The 22,659-nt window shown below is 48.0% G+C and overlaps 1 protein-coding gene across 1 annotated transcript in view; it reads right to left on the bottom strand.

The window, feature by feature from the left end:
* Nucleotides 1–22,659, bottom strand: part of Inpp5d (inositol polyphosphate-5-phosphatase D) — a 111,010-nt gene that overhangs the window by 50,523 nt on the left and 37,828 nt on the right. Inside the window, exons 3-4 of the mRNA XM_036173709.1 lie at nucleotides 4,511–4,661; nucleotides 2,086–2,257 (exon numbers count right to left, since the gene is read on the bottom strand). Coding sequence (XP_036029602.1) covers nucleotides 2,086–2,257; nucleotides 4,511–4,661 — 323 coding nt within the window. The remainder of the gene's footprint in view (nucleotides 1–2,085; nucleotides 2,258–4,510; nucleotides 4,662–22,659) is intronic.

Here is a 22,659-nt window from a genome sequence, read left to right as displayed (position 1 = left end):
CTTCCTTCCTTCCTTCCTTCCTTCCTTCCTTCCTTCCTTCCTTCCTTCCTTCCTTCCTCCCTCCCTCCCTCCCTTTCTCCCTCCTTCTTTCCTCCTTCCTTCCTTCCTTCCATTCTTTTTTTTTTTGTGTGACATAAAACGCCTCCAAAAACATATGGCGGGGTCAGTTTTCCGTGTCCTTAGCTCATACAGCTGGAATTCAAGGGCTGGAAGGACAATCCAGCCTAGAGGTAACAAGTAGGTCTGACCCTCATACAAAGTCCAAATTAACTGTCAAAGATGACCCAGAACACTACAGGAGAGAGGGGCTGGAGTCACCCTGGGCTCCATGGGAAAGTCAATGAATTATTAATTTTGTTTTCTTAGGGATTGGAGGCAGGGTGGAGGTGGGATAGGGTCTGCCTATGCAACCCAGGTTGAGTTTGAACTGCTTTTTTTGGTTTGTTTTTGTTTGTTTGTTTTTTTCAAGACAGGATTTCTCTGTGTAGCTTGGTGCTGTCCTGGATCTCACTCTGTAGACCAGGCCGGCCTTGAACTCATAAAGATCCACCTGGCTCTGGCTCCTGAGTGCTGGGATTAAAGGCGTGTGCCACCACCGCCCACCCAAGTTTAAACTCTTGATCTTCCTACCTCAGCCTCCTTAGTGCTGGTACATCCAGTTGGCTTCACAATGTTGGAACTAAAGACACATACCACCATGCCTGGCTTCTCTGTGTGATTAGTGCCAGGAATGTGAGACCAGGTAGTGAATGTTCAGGTGGCCTTAGATTGTCCATGCACCCACCCCGAACCCCTATTTGGTCTGGTCTTTTCAGTTTACAAAGTGATAGAGCTGAAAGGCAGATGTTTGTGTCTGTGTGTTTCCAACTCTGGGACCCAAGTTGTCTCCTTTCAATCAGGATGCACTACCTGATCTCCCCACCCCCACCATCACATATGCCCAGGGATCATATGCTCCCTGGACTCTGGCTCTTAGGAGCCAGCCTTTCCCCCAGTACCTGATGTAACTCTTCCATGAATAATGTCTGTACCCTGCTGTGGAATAATCCTTTTGTATCCTGTTGTTCTCATTGGTACTAAAGAGCTGACTGGCCAATAGCTAGGCAGGAAGAGGTTGTATGGGAGAGCCAAACTAAGAGGACACTGGGAAGGAGGGCAGAGTCACAAGGGGTCACCAGGGACATGTGGAGGAAGTAGGAGATAAACATGACATGCTGGATAAGGGTACTGCCACATGGTAGAGTGTAGATAAGAAATATGGGTTAATTTAAAATGTAAGGACTGGTTAGTAACAAGCCTAAGCTATTGGCTGATCATTTATAATTAATAACAAGTCTCTGTGTGATTATTTGGGAGCCAGTTGGGGACAGAGCTGACTGGCAGGATGGTACCTTATTAGTGAAGCCATAAGTTTGTGATACCATCCTGGGGCCTCACAAGAGCTATCTGAGGCGAGCACGTAGACAGTCACACTGGATTTCCTAGGGTTCAGGGCTACTGTTTCTGAGACTAGGGTATGCCAGTGGAATGGAGAGGTTTCTCCTGCAGCTTACTGTGATAGGATGTAATGTAACAAGAAGGAGCAGCCTCGCAGAGTGATTTCCTGTGAGAAACACTTTAGGAACATGGGTGACCATGGTGTGGAGGTACCACCTGACCACAGAATGGTAATGACCTTCTAAACGAAAAGCAATCTTGCACTTACCGGGGCAGAAAGACCTAAAAATTATAAATGTAAAAAACATTCCAAAACTTTAAAATTAAGCAAAAAAAGGAGAGTAGGCATTTTCCCTCTCAAAGATAATGATGAAGTGTTAGCGTACAAGGAGATTATAAAATCTGACAAGAAAAATACAAAGACCTTGATCTCAGAGAAATGAGCTAAGGACAAAAATGACTCTTTTGATTTTTGGAGGGAGACAGTCCTGACGAAAAATACGGAAGTTGTCTTTCAACTTTACTCTTAGTAAGATGAATGAGAAGGACTCTTGCTCCCTCCAGCCTGGGCCTCTGCATGCCTGGGTGCTAGATGCTGGGTACTGGGCACAGGCCAGCTTCCCGGGGGCCCTCCAGGTAGAAACTCACCCACTGGTGTCCATGCTCTGTAGTCGCTGAAACAGCGTCTCAGAGAGACTTGGCCGGGTGACTTCAGGGGCTCGGGGGTTCTCCATCGGAAGGGGAGGGTCCTTGGCCTCGCAGGGTCCAGCAGACATGGGAATGTTTCTGGGAGGCAGCTCCGGTGGTGACATGACACTTTCTACCAGGAGAACAGCAGGAACAAATGTCATCGGTGAGGACAGTGTGTATATAGGCCTGCTCGGCATCTCTACCACAGCCCTAGGAGGTCCAGGCTACCAATTCCAGGTCCTACCTAGCCTGTCACGTGGTCCCTGTCTGTCACATGGTCCCTATTCCTCCTCAATACATCCATGCGGACCCCCTGATTAGATAGAGAGCCTCCTGAGGCTGACCTGGTTTCATGATCCTTAGATCCAGGGCCTCTCTGGCCATGGTCTGTCCTGCCATGTTGCACAGCAAAGATCTACCAGTGTCGGTCAGCCCTGAGAAGCACAGGGACACCTGCAGATTGCTGGCCTTGGACAGACCGATCTGCAGATCGGAACGATGACTTGGCTCTGAGGGTTCCAAAGCACAGCCAGGGCTTATGGGCAGGAAATCAAGCCCATCCAACTGCTCACGCTCTCAACCGCTCTCTCTCCCTCGCTTTTGCCCTCCTTTGCTCTCCATTCTCTTCAGCCTCAGCCCTCCCCTTTCCTGCCTCTAGACCCTCAGAAACAAATTTAGAAAATAATGGGTCCTCTCATTCAGAGACCCCGACACATCAAGCACACAACCTGACCTTCGTCTGAGAGACTGAGACCATGGTCAATTCCTTCCAAATAATCTTTCATGTTCACAGAGGTCACTGAGCCATTTAGGTTCAGGACTTCTTCCTGCCCAAGTCGCTCCTGACCCCAGTGGCTACCCTGACTCCAGCCCCAGCACTGCCTGGTGACTGGAACAAGGGACTTTTCCTTCAATGTATGTGCACGCCCCTTCCTCTCCCTCTCGGCTGTGGAAGACAGTTCTGTTTCTATTTTGGGTCCGGGAACTGCAGGCCCAAAGCAGGTCAAATGCAGGTCAAATCAGACACCTAGTCCAGGCCCTGGATGTCCTTTAGCTCTGGGTCTTGTATGTGACCAGGAGTCTTGTTTGGGGAAGTGAAGTCAAGGTCAGGAAAGTGGGCTTGTCTCTGGAGCCTTTACAGGAAGCACTGGGGGTTTGCTCCTGCTGGCATCCCAGGGGCAGGGAAAGCTCAAGAGCAGCTGGGTAGGTGTCCCAAGGGAAGTGAGAAGGGTGGAGTGTGGAAGACTGTCTACAGGACAAGATCAAAGCCGCCATGTGGCCTCATGTGACCCTTGGCCCCAGCTGCTGAACTCTAAAGGTCACACAAAGGAGACAGGGCAGTTCCCGTCAGGAGGCTCGGAACTGTGGTCATCTAGGACTCTTGCTTCGCCTGGCCTCCTCTACTGTTCCTTCAGGGCTGGTGAGCTGGATCTCCTGGCTGCCTTTTGGCAGGGAGCTTGAGCTGAACAAGCAGGAAATGGGGGTCTCCAGGGAGGTAGAGGTTTGGAGAAGTGGGCAGGTGATCTACAGCTAGCCCACAGGAGAACAGGATGCCTCAAATATGCTTGGCATATTCTCACCAGGGTCAGGCAAGAGCCAGACCTGGGATATCAGCACGGCTAGTCTAATGTCTTCCCCAGGGAACCTGCCCAGAGCACGTTGTCCAGCTGAGGGGCTCAAGAGGTTACTTGAGGGCTTCTATTAGTCAAGGAACCTTTGACATAAAAAGAAGGGTATCCTGCCGGAGGGCTCTCTGAATAACTGTCTCTCCATGACTGGCTCCTTGTCCTTCTGCTGTCCCTCACCCATTCTTGGAAACTTTTTTTTTTTTAAATATTTTAGGAGCCTCTTTAGAGATGGTGGTGTCTCACTATGTAGCCCAGGCTAGCTCAAACTCATATTTTTCCTGCCTCAGCCTCCCAAATTTTGGGATTGCTGGTGGCATGTACCACCACGGCCATTTTTGTTGTCTTTAATGATGGCATATGAAGAAGCACTTTGTCTGTCCTCTCACTTAGGTGCAAGGATTGCCGTCATTGTTTTCATGGAGTGTTTGCTGTGTACTGTGAATAACGTTCCATTCATGGGCTCACCTGATCCTGTGACATCCTGAGAGGCTGGTATGTGTTACTGCCACCTAATCTCTTTAAAGGGAAGCTTGTGGTTCAGAGAGTCAAAGTCACTCAAAGCCACAAAGGCAACAAGCAGGAGAACAGGACTTCTGGTCCACAGCTGACGTCAGAGCCCATGGTCCCCATCCACCATTACTGTGCTATACTCCCCCTCTGCCAGCAAGACCTTCTGATCTGTAAGCACCTGTGAGACCAGACCACGGTCCTGCTGGCACCTCCCCACCCTTGCCAACCTCGCCCTCCCTTCCCACCAGAGTCCTCTTCGGCCTCATCGATGGCGTCTTCCTCCTCCAGCGGCACAGGGTACTGCAGGTGGGTCACCAGCCCCATGTTTTCCTTCTTGTAGAACTCAATGAGCTGGTCCAGCTTTGTGAAGAACCTCATGGGGACACCTTCGGATGCCTGAGGACAGAGCACATTTTAACTAGAATGTCACTCAACCACAAAGGCCACCTGCAGCAGAGGCCGAAGGGACTGGGAGTGACCATACTCCAGAAAAGGCTTCAGGCTCTCCACCCACACCGCACATCCTGCAGCTGGTGACTCCCAGGAGCCCTTGGCAAAGGTGCAAATGGGGGTATTTTTAAAACTATTTTTTCGTTTCAGCTGTTAATTATTTTTATTTTACTATACAAATATAGCATATTTTTTATTATACCCAATTTAGGAAATAGAGATTTTTGAAAGAAATCACCTATACCTTCAAAGGCCCAAGAGCTCTATTTTTGATAGTTTCAGTGTGTGTGTGTGGTGAACAGAGCTATTTTTGCTACCCCCCCCATCACAAAGATAATTTCTAAAAATTATTTTTTATTTTTGGTATTGAAGGTTGAACTCAGGACCTCACACATGCAAAGCACAGCCCTGTCACTAAATGACACTCTCAGGCCCAGGTTATTTGTTTATTAATTACTCATTCTTACAGCTTCGGGAATTGAACCCAGGGCTTTCCATATGCTAATTGAGCATCCTATCACTGTGCTCCATCTCCTGTCTCTGCCTCCTGAGTGCTGGAATAGGTCATAGGTCACTAGTACAGTTGTTGCCTACCCTTTTAAACTTTATTTTGAGTCAGAGTCTCTCTGAGTTATCCAGGCTGAGCTTGAGTTCATCCTCCTTCTAGCTCAACCCCCAGAGTAACTGGGATTAAGGGCACATGCTACCATACAAGGCTTGTTTATTTATTTATTTGAGGTATTGAACTGGGGTCTGCTTGTGTAGCACAAGGTGGCCTCGAACTTCCAACCATCCTCCTGCCTTAGACTCTCAAGTGCTTAAAATCCCCACAACTATTATTTTTAAAGATAGGAAAATTTGTTCTTGTAATGTTCACTTGTTTTGGGTCTCCCTATGCAGCCCTAGTTGGCCTGGAACTCACAGAGATTTGTCTGTTCCTGCCTCCTGAGTGCTGGGATTAAAGGTATGCACTAGGATGCCAGACACAGCTACTTTGTTTAAAGATAAAATTATTTTATGTGTATGATGTTTTGCCTTGATCTATGCACGTGTACCATATGAGTACAGTACTCATGGAGGCCAGAAGAGGGCATCAGATCCCTTGGACTGGAGTTAGAGATCATTGTGAGCCATCCACGTGGGTGCTAGGCTCTGAACCCTGGGTCCTCTGCAAGAGCAGTCAGTGCTCTTAACTGCATGGCCATCTATCCAGCTCTCGATTATGTCTGTTTTAATCTAAAGGCAGAAAGTGGTCTGAGCAATGCAGGACCACTGTGCGTTTGCTGTTGATGATGAAGTAACTCTGCTTTACCGTTCCAACACTCTGGGACCAGGACTCTTTTGCATGTTGGTAGAAGAGAGAACTCCAGCAGGAAATTCAAGGTCTTCTCTGAACAGCTAGCCCAGTCCCCACCAAGATGCCCCTTCATTCATCTAGGCATACCCTTGCTAAGACAATAGCCCTCCAGGCAGCCAGATCGGAGCAAGAGACCAAGATACTGAAGGTAACAAGGGGCAGCACAGACACCTTTTCTCTAATGTGTCTTCAATTCCTCCACCTGGGCCTCCAAACACCAGTGTCTGCCCATAGTTCATTCCTGTCTTTTTATTTTGTTATTTTAAGACAATGTCTTACATTGTAGCTCAGGCTGGCCTCAAACTCATGACAATCCTCCTGCCTCAGCTACCTCATAAGCCACCATGTTCAGCTGTCCCTATCTTCTCAACAATGACTCTTCTATTCATCTCCAGGTTTGGAGAGCAGAGGTGGAACTATTTCTTTAGGGGCTGCTAGCTGCCTTCCTGCTGAAAGAGATTCACTGCTTGTGGTAAACAAGGCCAATAAGAAGATGGTTTGTGTTAGAGAGCGCTCGCAGAAGGGCGAGCAGGTGGTTGACTCCATCACCTCTTCTACATTAGGTTCCTATTGCTGGTGGTTTGAGGGCTTCATCTGGGAGACCTGGCAGGACACTGACCTGGTGACATCAGGATCACAGGTGAATGGGACAGAATGTAGGTGACGTCATCCCATGGACTGAGGTCCAGCAATGAATAAGAAGGGGAAAGCAAACTGACCCAGCACTCATCACTCTGCCTCCTGCCTGTGGACACAGTGTGACCAGCTCCCTCTGCTTCTCCCGCTGGACCTTCCCCATCTCCCCATCACGGCGGACTGCAGCCCCTGGAACTGTAAACCAGACTAACCCTTCTCTTCCTCCAGCTGCTTTTGTTGGGCATTTTGCTGCAGCAATGAGACAAACAACTGATCCAACAGGAAGCTCTCAGACTTGTCTCTGAACCCGGGCTCGTGGGGCCTCCACACTGTAGTGAGGACACAGGGTCTGTGTGAGACTCAGGCCGCCCATATGGGTTCCTCTGTCTGCTTCTCTTTCTCTTCAAGTGTACTTGTGTGCTCATGTGCACCGCACACAAAAATCTGTGTGTGCGTGTGTGTGTGTGTGTGTGTGCGTGTGCGTGTGTGTGTGCGCGTGCGCGTGTGTGTGTGCGTGTGTGTGTGTGTGTGTGTTACGGCTTAGGCTGCTGTAGCAAATCTGTAGAGAGCTTAACAAAACCGTTTGTTTATTCTTTTCATTAAATTCCCTTGTTTCCTCAAAGCCCCATGCTGCACAATCTTTTGTATGCACTGTTAACCACCTGAGTGGCAGTCCCCGCTGAGATTTCCAGAATATCCTTTCAATGGTTCAAATGCAAACAAGAGAGAAATAACAGAAGTAACTTGATGAAATGTAAGACCTTTGAACTCAATTCAGTTAAAGCAGTTGTAAGCATGTGTGGTCTTGTGTGTGTGTGTGTGGGGGGGTACACCGAATGGATGGCGTGCCACCAGGAATCTGGGGAAAAAAAATGAAAATATCAAAGAAATTCGAGGTAGGCTGACCCACGCGTGGATCTGGGAAAGGGGTCTCAGCAGGGTGGGAGTGCCTGGGGACCGCATGTGTGAAAGCGCGGGCAATTTGGGGCTTAGGAGGCACCCAACAGAGATGCACATGATTTTATATAACAGTAAAAAAAAGAAAGAGGGGAAGGGAGTGAGGGAGGAGGGGAGGAAGGGAGGGAAGGAGAGAGAGAGAGAGAGAGAGAGAGAGAGAGAGAGAGAGGGAGGGAGGGAGGGAGAAACTGGAACTGCTGCACTATTGAACTGCAGACATATTCAATGTGGAAAAAATAAACAATGGGTGAACAGGCTCAAGCCTAGAAACAGACAAGCTGAGAGGAATCCCTGCCGCGTGGAAGCAGAGCTGGTGGAAGCAGCTAGGGATGCTGGGAGCTGTTAGGCACCCTCTCTGGCCACTGCCTGTGTTTGCACCAGTCACAGGAGCCAGGGAGCAGGGCCTGGCAGCCCAGGGTGGCAGACTGCCCAGGGTGTGTGTGTGTGTGTGTGTGTGTGTGTGTGCGCGCGCGCGCGCGCGCGCGCACACACACACAGGCTTCCAGGAGATAGGGAATACAGAGTTGAGTTCAGACGCCAAGGATGGTGAAGCAGGCACCTCTGGGTGGATGCATAAGCCTGTTCATAATGGCGTACTGGGGAGGCTTTTCTCCAACCCACAGGCACCACTCTCTAAGGGTGGGGCAGTTGGATTGTCCTTCCCAGTCCATATACTGGAAAGGTAATCCCTAGAGTCACATTTAGAGGTAAAGCCTTTGGAAGGGTGGGGCCCCATGATGGGCTCAGTGGCTCTCTGAGCACAGGGAAAGCAAATTCACACTTGCTGTCTGGCCATATGATACCCTGTGCCATATTGTAGTGCAGTTCGAAGGCCCTCATAATAGGGGCTAGCACTTTGCTCCTAGACATCCCACCACCAGAACTGTGAGCCAAAAAAAGCTGTAAGCCTTTATTTGTGTGTGTTTTGCTAGGACCTTGTTCATGCTAGACAGATGCTCTACCACTGAGCTACATCCCCAGTTCTTAAGCGTTATGCTTTATAAATGACCCCATTTGTGGTATTCAGTTATAGCAAGCAAAGCCAGTTATTTATGTATGTGTGCAGTAAATCCGCACACATACAAGTGTAACTAAAGAGACAGACAGGGGCATGAGACAGGGAGGAAGGGATCCCAGGTGGACAGTCTGAGTCCATTCAACAGAAAAATGTCCTCAAAGAGTCAGATGTCTGACCTACAGTGCAGATTCACCACTCAGGAGCCAGGGCTCAGGGACAGCTCTGAGTGCTTCCTAGTTCTAGCACCCAGAAAGAATACATATGAGATGAATTTCAATTGAAGAGAAGACCTGTTACATCACACGGGCCAGCAGGAAGCAGCCTGTCTCCACACTCAGGAGATGAAGGTATGAGTCTCAATAGGCCAGAGAAAGGGGCTCTTTCACAACGTTGTCTTTATATGTCCTGGCTCTTGGTATTATGACTTATGGGTTAACAAAGATTCTCCATAAGGACTTTATATTCAAGGCACATTCTAGAGAGAGGGCCATAGTATAAGGCATGAGTTGTAGAGGGCATGAGCTAGCTCACCCAGGGGCGGACCTAGGAGTGAAGTCTATATAGATGAGTGCATGCCTCTATCCATACAGTACAGAAAATAGTAGCCTACCCATGGTACGTCATTCTTAAGATGGGTTTAAAAGGCCCTGTGTCCAGGCAGGGTGGCCAGTGAATGGCTGGCTCTGGGTGAAGGGCTGCCATCACTGGGTGCAGCTTAATAAACCCCACTAAATCTAAACCAACAATTGGGAGGGGTCTTCCAGGTGGCAGTGTACTGACTATGGGCCAGGAAGAATAGTAATGTCTTTCAGTAGTGAGCCTAGAGGTTCCTTTCTACATTAGAAATTGCCTGAGCGCCCCCCAACATGCCCCCACAGGAGCCAGGTCTGCATTCTACATCCAGATTAGCCATACTGCCTGGCAATTACCGACTCTGTGGGGTTACTACAATGGGATCAGAATGACAGACAAGAATTTGGAGCCTGGAAGAATGATGGAGGAACTATGGTGGGTGTTTTTGTTTTTGTTTTGTTTTGGGGGGATTGTTTTTGTTTTTTGTTTTTGGTTTTTCAAGACAGGGTTTCTTCGTGTAGTTTTGGTGTCTGTCCTGAGCTCACAGAGATTTGCCTGGCTCTGCCTCCCGAGTGCTGGGATTAAAGGCGCACGCCATCGCCACTCAGTGTGGTGAGTGTGGTGAGTGGTCTTAACTGTGAACTTGACACAATCTAGACTTACCTAGAAAGAGAGCCTCAATGAAGAATTACCTAGATCTGGTCAGCCTGTGGTGTGTGGGGTGTGGGGTGGGGTGTGTGGTGTATGTGTGTGTGGGGTGCACAAGAGCAGTACTGTCTTAACTTAGTAGACTGGGAAGACCCAGCCCACTGTGGGAGGCACCATTCTCTAGCTTTGGGTCCTGGGCTGTATGATAGTGAGTGGAGAATTTGAGCAGAATATACACATGTACACATTCATTTCTCGCTGCTCTTGACTGTGGGTGTGATTAGCTGTTTGAGTTCTTGCTGCCTTCCTTCCTTCCTTCCTTCCTTCCTTCCTTCCTTCCTTCCTTTCTCTGTTTTGTTTTGTTTTTTTATTTGTTTGTTTTCCAAGACAGGGTTTCTCTATGTAGCCCTGGTTGTTGTGGAACTCGCTCTGTAGACCAGGCTGGGCTCGAACTCAGAAATCCACCTGTCCCTGCCTCCCGAGTGCTGGGATTAAAGATGTGCTACCACCGCCTAGCTTCCACTTTTACTTCCCTGTTATGAAGGGCCGTAATGTGGAATTGTGAGCAAAAATAAACCTTTCCTTTCCTAAGTTGCTTTTTGTTATTACAGCAACAGGAAATAAAACTAGGGTAGGTACCTTCTGTGAGAATGGAGATATAGAGAAGTGGGGTGAGACACGGTGTACCCCCTTCCCTCGAAACAAACCCAAAGGTGGTGTTTTTTCAACTATTTGTTTGCTTTGTTTTTTGAAACAGGGTTTCTCTGTGTAGCCCTGGCTATCCTGGAACTCACAGAGATCCGCCTGCCCCTGCCTCCCGAGTGCTGGGATTGAAGGCGTGCGCCACCACTGTCCAGCAAACTTTTTCAACTACTGAAAGTGTAAAATGTCGTCAAGAAAGTTGACATAGGCATTAGTGAGAGTCCTAGTAAGAAGCAGATGTTGTCTAAAATTGGGAGTTCGGTAGGTAGGGGAGCAGAGTCCCAGAGCGAACTGCAGAACAGTTCACCTCCACCCCTGGAAGCACCCAGGGGAAGGCCAGTGCTGGAACCCAGAGAGAGCACCCAGCAGGAGCGGAGACCTCCATGGAAGGGCCACAGGACCTCATAGGGAGGGATCCAGGGCCAGAGTCCTGTACCCTCACTCCAATTCTTTACCCCCTTGCCACCTAGCTGGGGCGCCCCTTGGCTAAGCCCCATGGGAACCCAGGGCAGTGACTGGACCTGAGTACACACAGAAGATCCTCAGCATGTAAGATTACAGTGGGAGAGCCGCACCTGTGTGCTGCATGGGACAGGGGCTCAGAGGGAGAAGGCCCTGATCATGGTCCCCTGCCAGGGGAGGGGTGTGGCCCTGGGTTCTTCATTTTATTTTATTTTAATTTTTTTGGTTCTTCGAGTCAGGGTTTCTCTGTAGCTTTGGAGCCTGTCCTGGACTAGCTTTGTAGACCAGGCTGGCCTCAAACTCACAGAGATCCACCTGCCTCTGCCTCCCGAGTGCTGGAATTACAGGTGTGTACCACCGCCGCCCTGCTTATTTTTTTATTTTATAATTTAATTTAATTTTACATATCAGTCACGATTCCCCTGTCCTTCCTCCTCCCCTCACCTCCCCCCCTAAACCCACCCCTTATTCCCATCTCCTCCAGGGCAAGCACTCCCCTGAGGATTCAGCTCAGCCTGGTAGATTCAGTCAAGGGAGGTCCAGTCCCCTCCTCCCTTCACCCAGGCTGAGCAAAGTGTCCCAGCATAGGTCCCAGGCTCCAAACAGCCAGCTCTTGCACTAAGGACAGGTCCCGGCCCCATTGCCTGGGGGCCTCCTAAACAGTTCAAGCTAATCAACTGTCTCACTTATCCAGAGGGCCTGATCCAGGGTTCTTAAGCTATTGGTTCATAGTTCATGTGCTTTTTCCAATCATGGTCTCAACAATTCTCACTCATATAATCCCTCCTCTTTCTCGCCCATTGGACTCCGCCCTGGGTTCTCAATGCCAAGGCCACCAGCTGTTGTTCCTCATTCTGCAGCTATGGCCTGCCTTAAAAGATGATGCATCAAGTCATTTTGAAATAGAGAAGGAACTCCAAAGGTCTCATGTTAGCTGTGTGCTGCTAACACATTTCTGAGCTGTTTATTGATTGATGTTCCCTCACACACGATGCCCCTCAGGAAGGTGATACCCATGAGATTTCCTGCTCTGTGGTGACTACCTGCTTTTATTGGCCAGGGATGAATTCCTTTTCTCTTTAACAGATCAATGAGAACACGTGGCAGGCAACTTGATTTAGAAAAAATGAAGACGAGCACGTCCAAGAAAAAATATTTTTGTGGTGGTGTTGGGCATGGCACATGCTGGGTAGTGCCCTTCCACTGAGCTCCCATCCTCAGCCCCAAGCTTTTTCTACTTTAAATAAGTTTGTAACTGGGATATCCCAGGCTTGAGGCAGACCTCTCTCTGGGACTTACTTAACCAACAGACTGGACATGAATTATGTTCAGAATCAGAAGTCACATACAAGAAAATAAGGTAAGGATTGGTTCTATTTGCAAAACAAATGTAGTATATTCCCTTGCCTCCAATTAATTAATATGTCCATAAAGAGTATCCAGAAACAGCATTTCTATAAGAAAACTCTGGCATGGTATACACTTTCAGTGCCTGCTTCTCCCACAAGTTCAAAAGAGCCTTGAGAAACCCAGCATTACAGCCCAAGTCTTTTTACAGGGGAACTGGTTGGGCACATAATGACCCACCAGAGGTCTGAGCTACACTGACCTCATAAACACAGACCTCGCCATTGAAAGAAAGGCAGGGAAGCAGAGGAGCTGAGCTGGCACAGCTGGACCTTGTTCTCCCACCTGTTGGCATCTGCATCTGCCAGACCTCAATATCCTAGAAGGTACAAAGTCAGGCACAGGGCTAACCCTCGGACTGGGGGATAGGGTGTCAGCAAGAGGGGGGTGCTAATGTCTTTAAGACGAAGGACAGCTGGTATTCAGACTTCGTATGTCTTTCCAGATTCAATCTTGGGGATGACTGAGAACACCTCGGGGGAGGGGGAGGATCAGGCCAGGGAGGTCAGAGCCCTAGACAAGCTAAAACTTCCCAGGGGATAATTTTAATGTCAGCACTGTCTGCCATCTCCAAATGCAGAACTGAAATAAGACCGGGCACAGGAGAGGAAGTCTGCCAGCCGCCGAGCAGGAAGCATGGTGCTCTGAGTGGTCACTCCTGAAGGTCTGGGCAGCTTTCATTTTAGATTGAAAAGACTATCCAGAGCTGGGCTGCAGGCCTGCAAAACCAACACTCAGGAGACAGAGGTGAGAGGATCAGAAATCCAAGGCCGTCCTCGGCTACATAGCCAGTTTGAGGCCAGCCTATCCAGTTACCATGGAGACTTGACAGATGATGGGAAGTGTGAAGTGGATAACCTAAACCAAACAAGAAGCTCTGTGCACGATCCCACTACAGCCAAGCACTTGTTTCCAGTCCAAGGAGAAAGTTGGGAGGTGGGACTTAGGCGGGGGTGAGCGCGAATCTGTCTGCTATGCAGAGGGCTGCTGCCAGTTGCTCTTACTATTCTGCTCCTCAGCAAGGACCCTCAGTCTGTGGAAGTTGGAAGGATAGTGAAGGAGGGGACAGGCATGGGCTAGGGGTGCTCCACAGAGACAATTTAGACAGAAGAGCTGAGAGCATGCTGGCTGGGGGAGGGTTAGGGAAGCTTGGAGTTGGGTTGGCCAGCCAGGCCTTTGTGTTCTGCTCTGGGCTGCTCAGCACACGCTGGGTACTAAGATCTGCCATCTCCCTGTGTGGTTCTCACTGTGGCTAGGTCCCACCTTTTCCTGAGTCTCTCTCCCATCTCTGCAGCCATCAGGTGGTTTACTCTCCCTCCCTCCTGCCTTCAGTATTCTCCTCAATGCTTAGTTACCTCCTGCCTCAGCCAAACGTCTTCCTGAGAATTACAGACCCAACACGGGTGAAGAAAGGGGAGAGAGAACATAGTTCCTTGGGTATCTGGCGGCTTTGGCAGCATTTGAATTTTTTTTTAAGTGATTTGAAGCTTCTGGGAGTATGTAAGAACTGGGGTGCATATACATGTAGTGTAAATGAATTGATATTTTAATTTTTATTTATTTATTTTTGATTCAAGGTCTCACGTTATATAGCCCAGACTTGACTTAAACTCATCATCCACCTATCTTGGCCTCCTGGGTGTGATGATTACAGATGTGAACGGCCACAGCTGGCCAGGTTGACATCACTTTGGCTGTGGTGTGGATCAAGAGGGGATGCTGTTCTATGAATTAGGGAGGTGGAAAGGAGAAAGGGGCAGGAATGGGGAGCTGGTACAGTTAGAACACTAATACACTCAGGAAGCATGGCCAGCCAGAGAGACCCAGGGGCCTGGGGAAAGAGGAGGTTGGATTGGTAATAGTTTTGGAGACTGTTTTGGACTCAGAAATCTTGCATCAGTCATAAGGCTTAGACTGGTACCTCTATAGGATATCTTCTTAGAAGACAGCTGCCCCCACCCCTCCCCCACTGAGATAGGATTTCACTCTGGAGCCCAGGCTGGACTGGAATTCACTATATAGCCAAGGCTGGTCCAGAGCTTGAGCTCCTTCTGCCTCAGTCTCCCAAGTACCGGGATTACAGGCATGACCCACCATGCCCAGTTCCTTTTCCTCTTTTTATTAACACATTTTCAATGTTCCATTGCCTTTGAAGTAGCTAGGGTCAGCGTCTGAGATGGGGTCATGGAGATGGTCAAGATGCAGAAGGAAACAGAGGGAGTTGGGCTGAAGACACAGTGGAGGCTGAGATAAGGAGGTACCCAGAGCCTGAGAAGCCGCTGGAGATGGTCAGACCAAAGGGACAGCGGAGCAGGGGACTGGTTCCATACCTGCTGGGACACAGCAGAAGAATGCAAGCCAGGCTGGGGAGGAGCTGAGCGCTCTCTAGCGTTGGATTGGAAGGGATCCGATTGTGTGAATTTGGTGTGTGTGTGTGTGTGTGTGTGTGTGTGTGTGTGTGTGTGTGTGAGAGAGAGAGAGAGAGAGAGAGAGAGAGAGAGAGAGAGAGGGATTCTTTTATCACTTTCTACTTACCCCTCCTGTTTCTTGTTTTTTTTGTTGTTGTTGTTGTTGTTGTTGTTGTTTGTTTTTTTTTGTTTTTTTTTTGTTTTTTTTGTTTTAAGGCAAAGTCTCTCTCTGAACCTAGGGATCTTTTTTTTTTTATCTCCCCTTCTGGAAGCCAGCAAGCCCACTAACACCCCCCTGTTTCTATCTACCTGAGAGCTAGGGGAGGTGTGGCTTGCTGCCTGGGTGCTGGGATCAGAACTTTGGTGCTCATGATCACACAGAAAGTGCTCCTAACTGCTGAACTGTCTCTCCAGCCCTCCTGGAATTTCCAGGTGAAAAGAATGAATGTGCATGCACACACACACACACACACACACACCATTTCTTGGCTCGGCCTGCTGAGAGGGCCTAGAGGTGATGACACACTAACAGCCATGAGCACACTGCTCAAACCTTGGGTGATGAACATCTTTCCCCATTAGGAAGACTCAGAGATCCTTTCAGTCAGCTAACACCCTGCAGTCCGTGGCTGAGATGGTACAGCAGAACCCATAATATCTACAGCTCTAGAGCAGTGGTTCTCAACCTGTGGGTTGTGACCCTTTTGGCAAACCTCTATCTCAAAAACTATTTATATTATTATTCATAAATTAGCAAAATTATGGTTATGAAGTACCAACAAAAATACTTTTATGGTTAGGTGTCAACATAACATATTAAAAGGTCGCAGCATTAGGAAGGTTGAGGACCACTGTTCTAGAGAGGAAAGTCATGCTTCGAACGTGAAGATAATTTGTCAGCAAGAGTCAGGAACTGACAGGAAGGACAGTGGGAGAGAGAAGCCAGCACACTCTGAACATTAAAATGAATAATGAAAATAGTTATAGTCCACTAAGTTCAATGAGAATCCATGAGTCTACCTTTATATAAATAAATCGAAGGAGAAAGCTCTTCCCATGGTAGAATGCCAATTAATAACTGTCCAACCAATGACAGGAAAAGGCAATTAGCATTTGGCAGCCATCACTGTAATAATTGATTCAGGCAAGCTTCACCAGTGGATGCTAAAACCAGGGAAAAGATATTTAGATAGTCTCAGACTATTTCCACAAAACAGTCTCTGTGTGTGTGTGTGTGTGTGTGTGTGTGTGTGTGTGTGTGTGTGTGCGCGCGCGTGAGCGCGCGCGCGCGCGCTGAATTTTCTAATCTTATTTTATTTACACCTTAGGTATTAAATTCAGAGCCCTGGGTACACTAGGCAAGCAATCTACCCCCGCAGGAGTTACACCCCTAGCCTAGTATCAGTTTTTGCTTATTTTAGACAGGATCTTATTATTTATCCCAAGCTCCACTCAAACTCATGATCCTCTTGCCTCAGCTTCTGAGTGTTAGGATTACAAATTGTGCTGTTATACCTGACTTCAGTTATTTCTTTTATTTTATTATTTTAGACAAGGACTCATGGTCTAAGCTGGCCTCGAACTTACTATGAAGCCTAGGATGACCTTTAATTCCTGGGGCTGGGGATATAGCTCAGTGGCAGAGAGACTAATATGTGTTAGGACTCTGGTTTGAGTCCCAAGGAGACACACACACACACACACACACACACACACACACACACACACACACAGAGAGAGAGAGAGAGAGAGAGAGAGAGAGAGAGAGAGAGAGAGAGATGTCGATGCCATCTTAGCCTCATGCTCAAAGTTTACTCCAACAACAGGGCAGAGCGACCCATGCCTCTCCTTGAATGGAGTGTTGAGCACAGCACCCCTGTTGAGAAGTTCTGATGGGAACACAGGACTAGACTAGTCATGGGGAAAGCCCTGAAGAACTCCAATCAAGATGCAGCCTATAAACTTACTAGCTAGTTCTAAAAAAAAAAAGAAAGAAAGAAAGAAAGTAAATGTCATGAAAGAAGGGATGGCAGCATGCCCAGCCTTAGAGCATTGAAGGGACAGAACAGGTACATGTCACATGTGCCTCCAGATTGAACATTGGTCCAGGGAGGAAATCATTTTATGTATGTAACTTATGGTTTACATAAATACACAAGTGGGATATTTTTATATTGCTGCTAAGACTGTTGAAGAAATTTGAATGGAGCTTTGGGATTGGATAGTGGATCAGCGTTAACATCCTGATTTTGATGGCTGAATGTGGCTACGGCAGGAGAGAAAGATAATAGGGCATTACCGGACTCTTAAGTCTCCAATAACTCAGAAAAACATCAATGGTTATATAAGAGACAATGATAAGTATATTATATGTTAAAATGCTCTGTGGGGAAAATGAGAGAGAAAAATGCAATTTTTTGCACTGTTCTCAAAATTCTCTTAAGTCAAAATACTTTCAGAATAAGGTGGGTTTTGTTGTTGTTGTCTTTTAAAGACAACCAGGCTGGGAATGGTCTATATCTTAGTTGGTTACATGCAAACACTTCTTTTGAGCTCAACATGGTTATAAAAAGCATCCTTAGAATCAGTTTATGTAACCCAGATCATTTCTTTAACATGTGCACATGCAAGCATTTGCACACATGCACACACACACAAGTATACACAGGAAAGTGTTTTCAAAGAGATCTTGTCTAAAAGTGTCAAATTTTACAAGTTCATACAAAACCATTCCAGGTTTATATCTTTTAGAGGTTTTGTATAAAATATGTGGCTATCCTGGGTCATCTCCAGTGCTCAGACAACTATAATAATTCAGATACAGTAAGAACATAAAAACAATCACGGGGAGTCTGGTAGTTGTGTGTGAGTGGATGGAGGTGAGGGGGTGGTGACAGCCCCAGGCAAGCTTCTACAGAGTACAGGCCGTGTCTCCCCTGCTATCAGGCTTGCTGGGGAGGGGCAGGGTCCCCTTTGTTGGCATAGGTCTTGTGCTGGAGCTGGAGAATTCAAGGTGGCATGGGTAGTTGGGCATGGTGGGTCTGGGCTCCTGCCAAAGTCCCATCATACAGGAGCAAGGAGGGCCTTGCTCCTGAGAGGGGCAGAAGGCTGTCCAGCTGGGAGAGAGCAGACAGAAGAGGGGAAGTCAACGTGGACCCTACTCTTATCTCCCAGGATCTACAGGCTTGATTTGTCACAAATGAGTGACAGCTGAAGATTTGGGCTCCGAGGGTGGTTTGGTTGGAGTTTGGAAGGAGCCCCCTCCCCCGTATGGGGGGATCCCTGCTCTTCTTTTCCCTTGGAGATGAAGGCAGGAGCATTTGCCTGGCACCCATTTCTCTGGGCACAGTCCTATTTCTGCCAGCATGCCCCAGGTCAGGGCTCTCAAACTGAGGACTTGAAAACCAAAGCTCAGAGTAATGAGCGGAAGGGTTGGCCACACAGCCCTAGGAAGGACACCTGCGGTGTAAGGAATGCCAACCCTGCCCCAGTCCCATCCATGAACGGGAGCCACAGTGAAATCATTTGTCCTGACCCAGATATCTAAGGAGCATCAGGCTGTGCTTCTCCCTGCACTCAGCCAGTACCTTGGGGTCTTCCCTGTTCAAATCTCCCCCTCCCCCTGCCCCCCCCTTCATCCAGCTTTTTGCTCATATGCCTTTGGGAAGACTCTGTGGGATTACTTAGTATGGGCTCTGCCCTCAGCCCCAGTCAGCAGTCTCTGAGCCCCAGCACCCTCCTGCTGGGAAACTCAGGATGCCAGGACCCCTCTTACACCAGTGTGTATTTGGGACTCCTTTGGCTTTATCTCCCAGGGGCTGTGATCCCTGCTGAGAGACTGGGATCACTGGGCACAAATCCCTGCCCCTCAGTCTCCTGAATCTGTTGTGGAGTAAGACCCAGTTTTCCTAAGGATTTGAGCAGCTTATGAAGCACTTCGAAAATCTCATATCAAAGGAGCATTAGGGCTCGGAGATGGGAACGTGACATCCCCGGCAGATACTGAAATGATAGCTCTAAATCTTCCTCTGCGCCCTCTGGTAGTACCACGCTGGTGCTGAAAGAAGGGGACGATGCCATCTGACAGCATATACACCAGGTATTTGGACAGACGACCCTCTCCTCAGGACTACAATGAAGCATTGGGACAAGATGGGGTCTTTTGTCATTGGAGTCAGAGCAGACAACTAGACATTGCGCCTCATACCAGCATCCCAGTGATGTCATTGGTTACCTAAGGAAACGATGGCTGCACTTTCTCCAAGGCTCATGAAAACAAGGAGGCTCTGACAGAGTGGACTCTCCCTGTTGTGGGAAAGTCCACATGAATAGACTGTATGAATTCATACCCTCATCTCAGGGCTTTGCAGCATCTTACATTAATGTGAGAGACCTAATTCTTTGTCCTATCAGGCCATGTGACTTGCCTTAGCCAACTTAATGTTGGACAAACACCAATTCTAAGCAGAGAGAACTATGGGTCTCTCCTTGACATGCCTGGAACCTATATCTTTTACAAGAAGAGATGCCCATTATCCTGGGCCAAGAACATATAGGAAGCAGACCCAGACCTGCCCAGGTGCCTGGGCTCCGACTTGACCCAGCACAGCTCATCTAGATCAGCCAGTGACGACCAGACTGTACAAGCCAGGAGAAGGAAAATCAATGTATTGTAGGCATAAAGACTTTTTTGGATGGGGGAACATAAAGTGTTTTTAATTCTAGCATAAAAGTTAAAGTTGGGCTTCTAGTGAGTTGCCCACAGGACAGTAGACAGTATGCAGAGCGTGAGAAGTTCACGCACACACAGATAATGGGAGGATGAGAGTGTTTTCCCAAGATCTTTCTTTTACCAAACTTTATGATATAATCACCTTCACTGGTTTGAGGAACTGAAGCCATGAGAGACTGAGTATCTGGTCCCATGTCGCTCAGTTCATTTTATCACCAGGACTGTCACTAGGAATAAATCTCAAACGTAGACACATTTGTTCCAGCCTCACGGGGCTCACTGTCCTGTCATCTCATTCTTTGTGGAGGTCTTCAGTCCCCTCTGGGTCCTCTCTTGTGGTTCCCAGAACCTCTTCACGGTGCCCTCCACTCTCCAAAGCCTCCACTTTTGCAATCCTTGTCCATGGAAGCTAGCATCCGGAATACACCACACATCACCCTTTAATATCAGAGGTGGGCTACAGTAGACTAGAGATGGCTGCCCAGCAAGACAGCAGACTGTTCACATGCCGTAACTGACCAGCATCCAGCTGGGTTGGTCCTGGGCATCAATGGATACCATAAGCTAGTAAAAACATGGTCAGAGGCAGAAGCTTTGAGAAGTCTAACACTAATCATAGAGTTGTTATAGTTTAAATTTACAATGTCCTCACCAGATTCATGTCTTGAGTGCTTATTCCCAGGCCCAAAGCGCCATTTTTAGTTCTTGGGTTTTTTTGTTTTTTTGGTTTTTTTTTTGTTGTTGTTTGTTTGTTTGTTTGTTTGGAGACAGAGTTTCTCTGTGTAGCCCTGGCTGTCCTAGAACTCGTTCTGTGGACCAGGCTGGCCTCAGATTCGTAGAGATCCACCTGCCTCTGCCTTCCAAGTGCTGGGATTAAAGGCGTGTGCCACCACTGCCTGGCAAGCACTGTTTTTAGAAAGTTGTAGAAATTTATAAGGTGGGGACCTGCTTGCAGAAATCTCTGAAGGCTGGACCTCCCCCTGGTTCTGGTCTCTGAGATCTTACACTGTGGTCCATTCTTCAGTTTTGCTGCCTGTGTCTGGTACCTATTCTGAACCCCATCCATAGGGCATTATTTCCTGGTAGATGATACATGCTGAAACGCTGCCCTCCATGCCTGTGCTGTATAAGGACCCTATGAGGGCAGAATGGTGCAGCCATTCGGGAGTACAGCTGGCACAGCTGGCATATTAATTCAGGCAAACGAAATATGAGTGGATCCCATGGTACAGCAACGTCACTCCTGGCCTGTAGCACATGTTCAGCCTGGGCCACCTCTGTGGATCATGATCACAGGCTAGTATATGATGGGTAAGATTTGGAGGGAGCCTGGGTGAGTGTCCCTGGAAGACAGGACAGGTAAGGTTGATCAAGGCCACACAGGATGTACCACCAGCAGGAAGCAAGGATTAGAGGGGTATGTAGCAACATAGAAAAAAACCTTTGTTTGTTTTTGTTTGTTTGTAAACAGGGTTTCTCTGTTGAAACTCATTATGTAGACCAGGCTGGTCTTGAATTCAGAGATCTGCCTGCCTCTGCCTCCAAGTGCTGGGATTAAAGGTGTGCACCACCACCACCACCACCACCCAGCTAACATGGGACAATTTTAGAAGGCCAGTGACATGACCCAGCAAGTGAAGGTACTTGCTGCAAAGCTGACAACTGAGTCTGAGCTCTGAGACCCACAAGTGAGAATAAGACAACCAGCCTGCACAGGTTGTCTTGTGAGCTCCATCTACGTGTTATGGTACATGCGCATGTACATGTGTACACATGCACAATGAATAAATACAATTTAAAAATTTGAAACCAGGCGGTGGTGGCACAGCCAGGCAGTGATGGCACATGCCTTTAATCACAGCACTTGGGAGGCAGAGCCAGGCAGATCTCTGTGAGTTCAAGGCCAGCTTGGACTATAGAGTGAGTTCCAGGAAAGGCACAAAGCTACACAGAAAAAAATCCTGTCTTGAAAAACCAATAGATAGTTGGATGGATGGATAGACAGACAGACAGACAGATAGATAAATATAAAAATCTGAAAAAAAAATCTTACAAAGATTCAAAGATTCCTGGGTAAAAAAAAGAAAAGTAGAAAACAGAATGAGATCTAGACTATCGCTTGAGTCAAAGATGTGTGCACATAAAACACATTCTGTAAGAAGTATGTAAATAAGACACTCCTTAAATGGTTTCCTATAGAAGAGGGGTCATATACACATATACAGCGGAAAGGATTAAATTGTAGTGATCTATTGTGTACCCTAATAAACTTGCCAGGGGATCAGAAGACAGAGCCAGCCATTAGATTAGACATAGAGTCCAGACAGTGGCGGCACATGTAGTGGGTAGCCATCCCAGCATTGGCCTGGAAGTTCCAACCCCCACTGAGGCTTTGGTAATGGTCACGCCCACAAGGTGGGGCGGAGGAGGAAGCAGAAGACGAAGGATCGGGAAGAACTCACTCTCTTGGTTCCGGGACGCGGGACGCGAGAGGTGGACCGAGCAGAGTTCTCCAGTGAACATCGCCGGACTACCCTATACCTTTGCCAGACTCTGCGACCTACCCCTTCATTTGTAAGTTACCCCACAAAATAAACTTCCCTTTTAACTACGTGGAGTGGCCTTAATAATTTCACCAATAGGCACATACCTTTAATCCTATCACTCCGGAGGCAGAGATCCGTCTGGATTTCTGTGAGTTCAAAGCCACAATGGAAACAGAGCCAGGCAGTGGCGGCAGACACCTCTAACCCCAGTACTGGGAAGCACACACTGAGTGTGTGTAAAGAGAAAGGTATATAAGGTGTGAGGAGACAGGAACTAAGGCAGTTCAGCTGAGATCCTTTCCGGTGAGGACTCAGAGGCTTTCAGTCTGGGGAAACAGGATTAGCTGAGGAGTTGGGGAGGTAAGGTTGGCTTTGGCTTGCTCTGCTTCTCTGATCTTTCAGCTTTCACCCCAATATCTGGCTCCAGGTTTTTTATTAAAAGACCATCTAAGGGAGGTTGGGGATTTAGCTCAGTGGGAGAGCACTTGCCTAGCAAGC

Source organism: Onychomys torridus, chromosome 23 (assembly GCF_903995425.1).
Source record: "Onychomys torridus chromosome 23, mOncTor1.1, whole genome shotgun sequence".
Classification (NCBI taxonomy): domain Eukaryota; kingdom Metazoa; phylum Chordata; class Mammalia; order Rodentia; family Cricetidae; genus Onychomys; species Onychomys torridus.
This window is presented reverse-complemented; position numbering and strand designations above follow the sequence as displayed.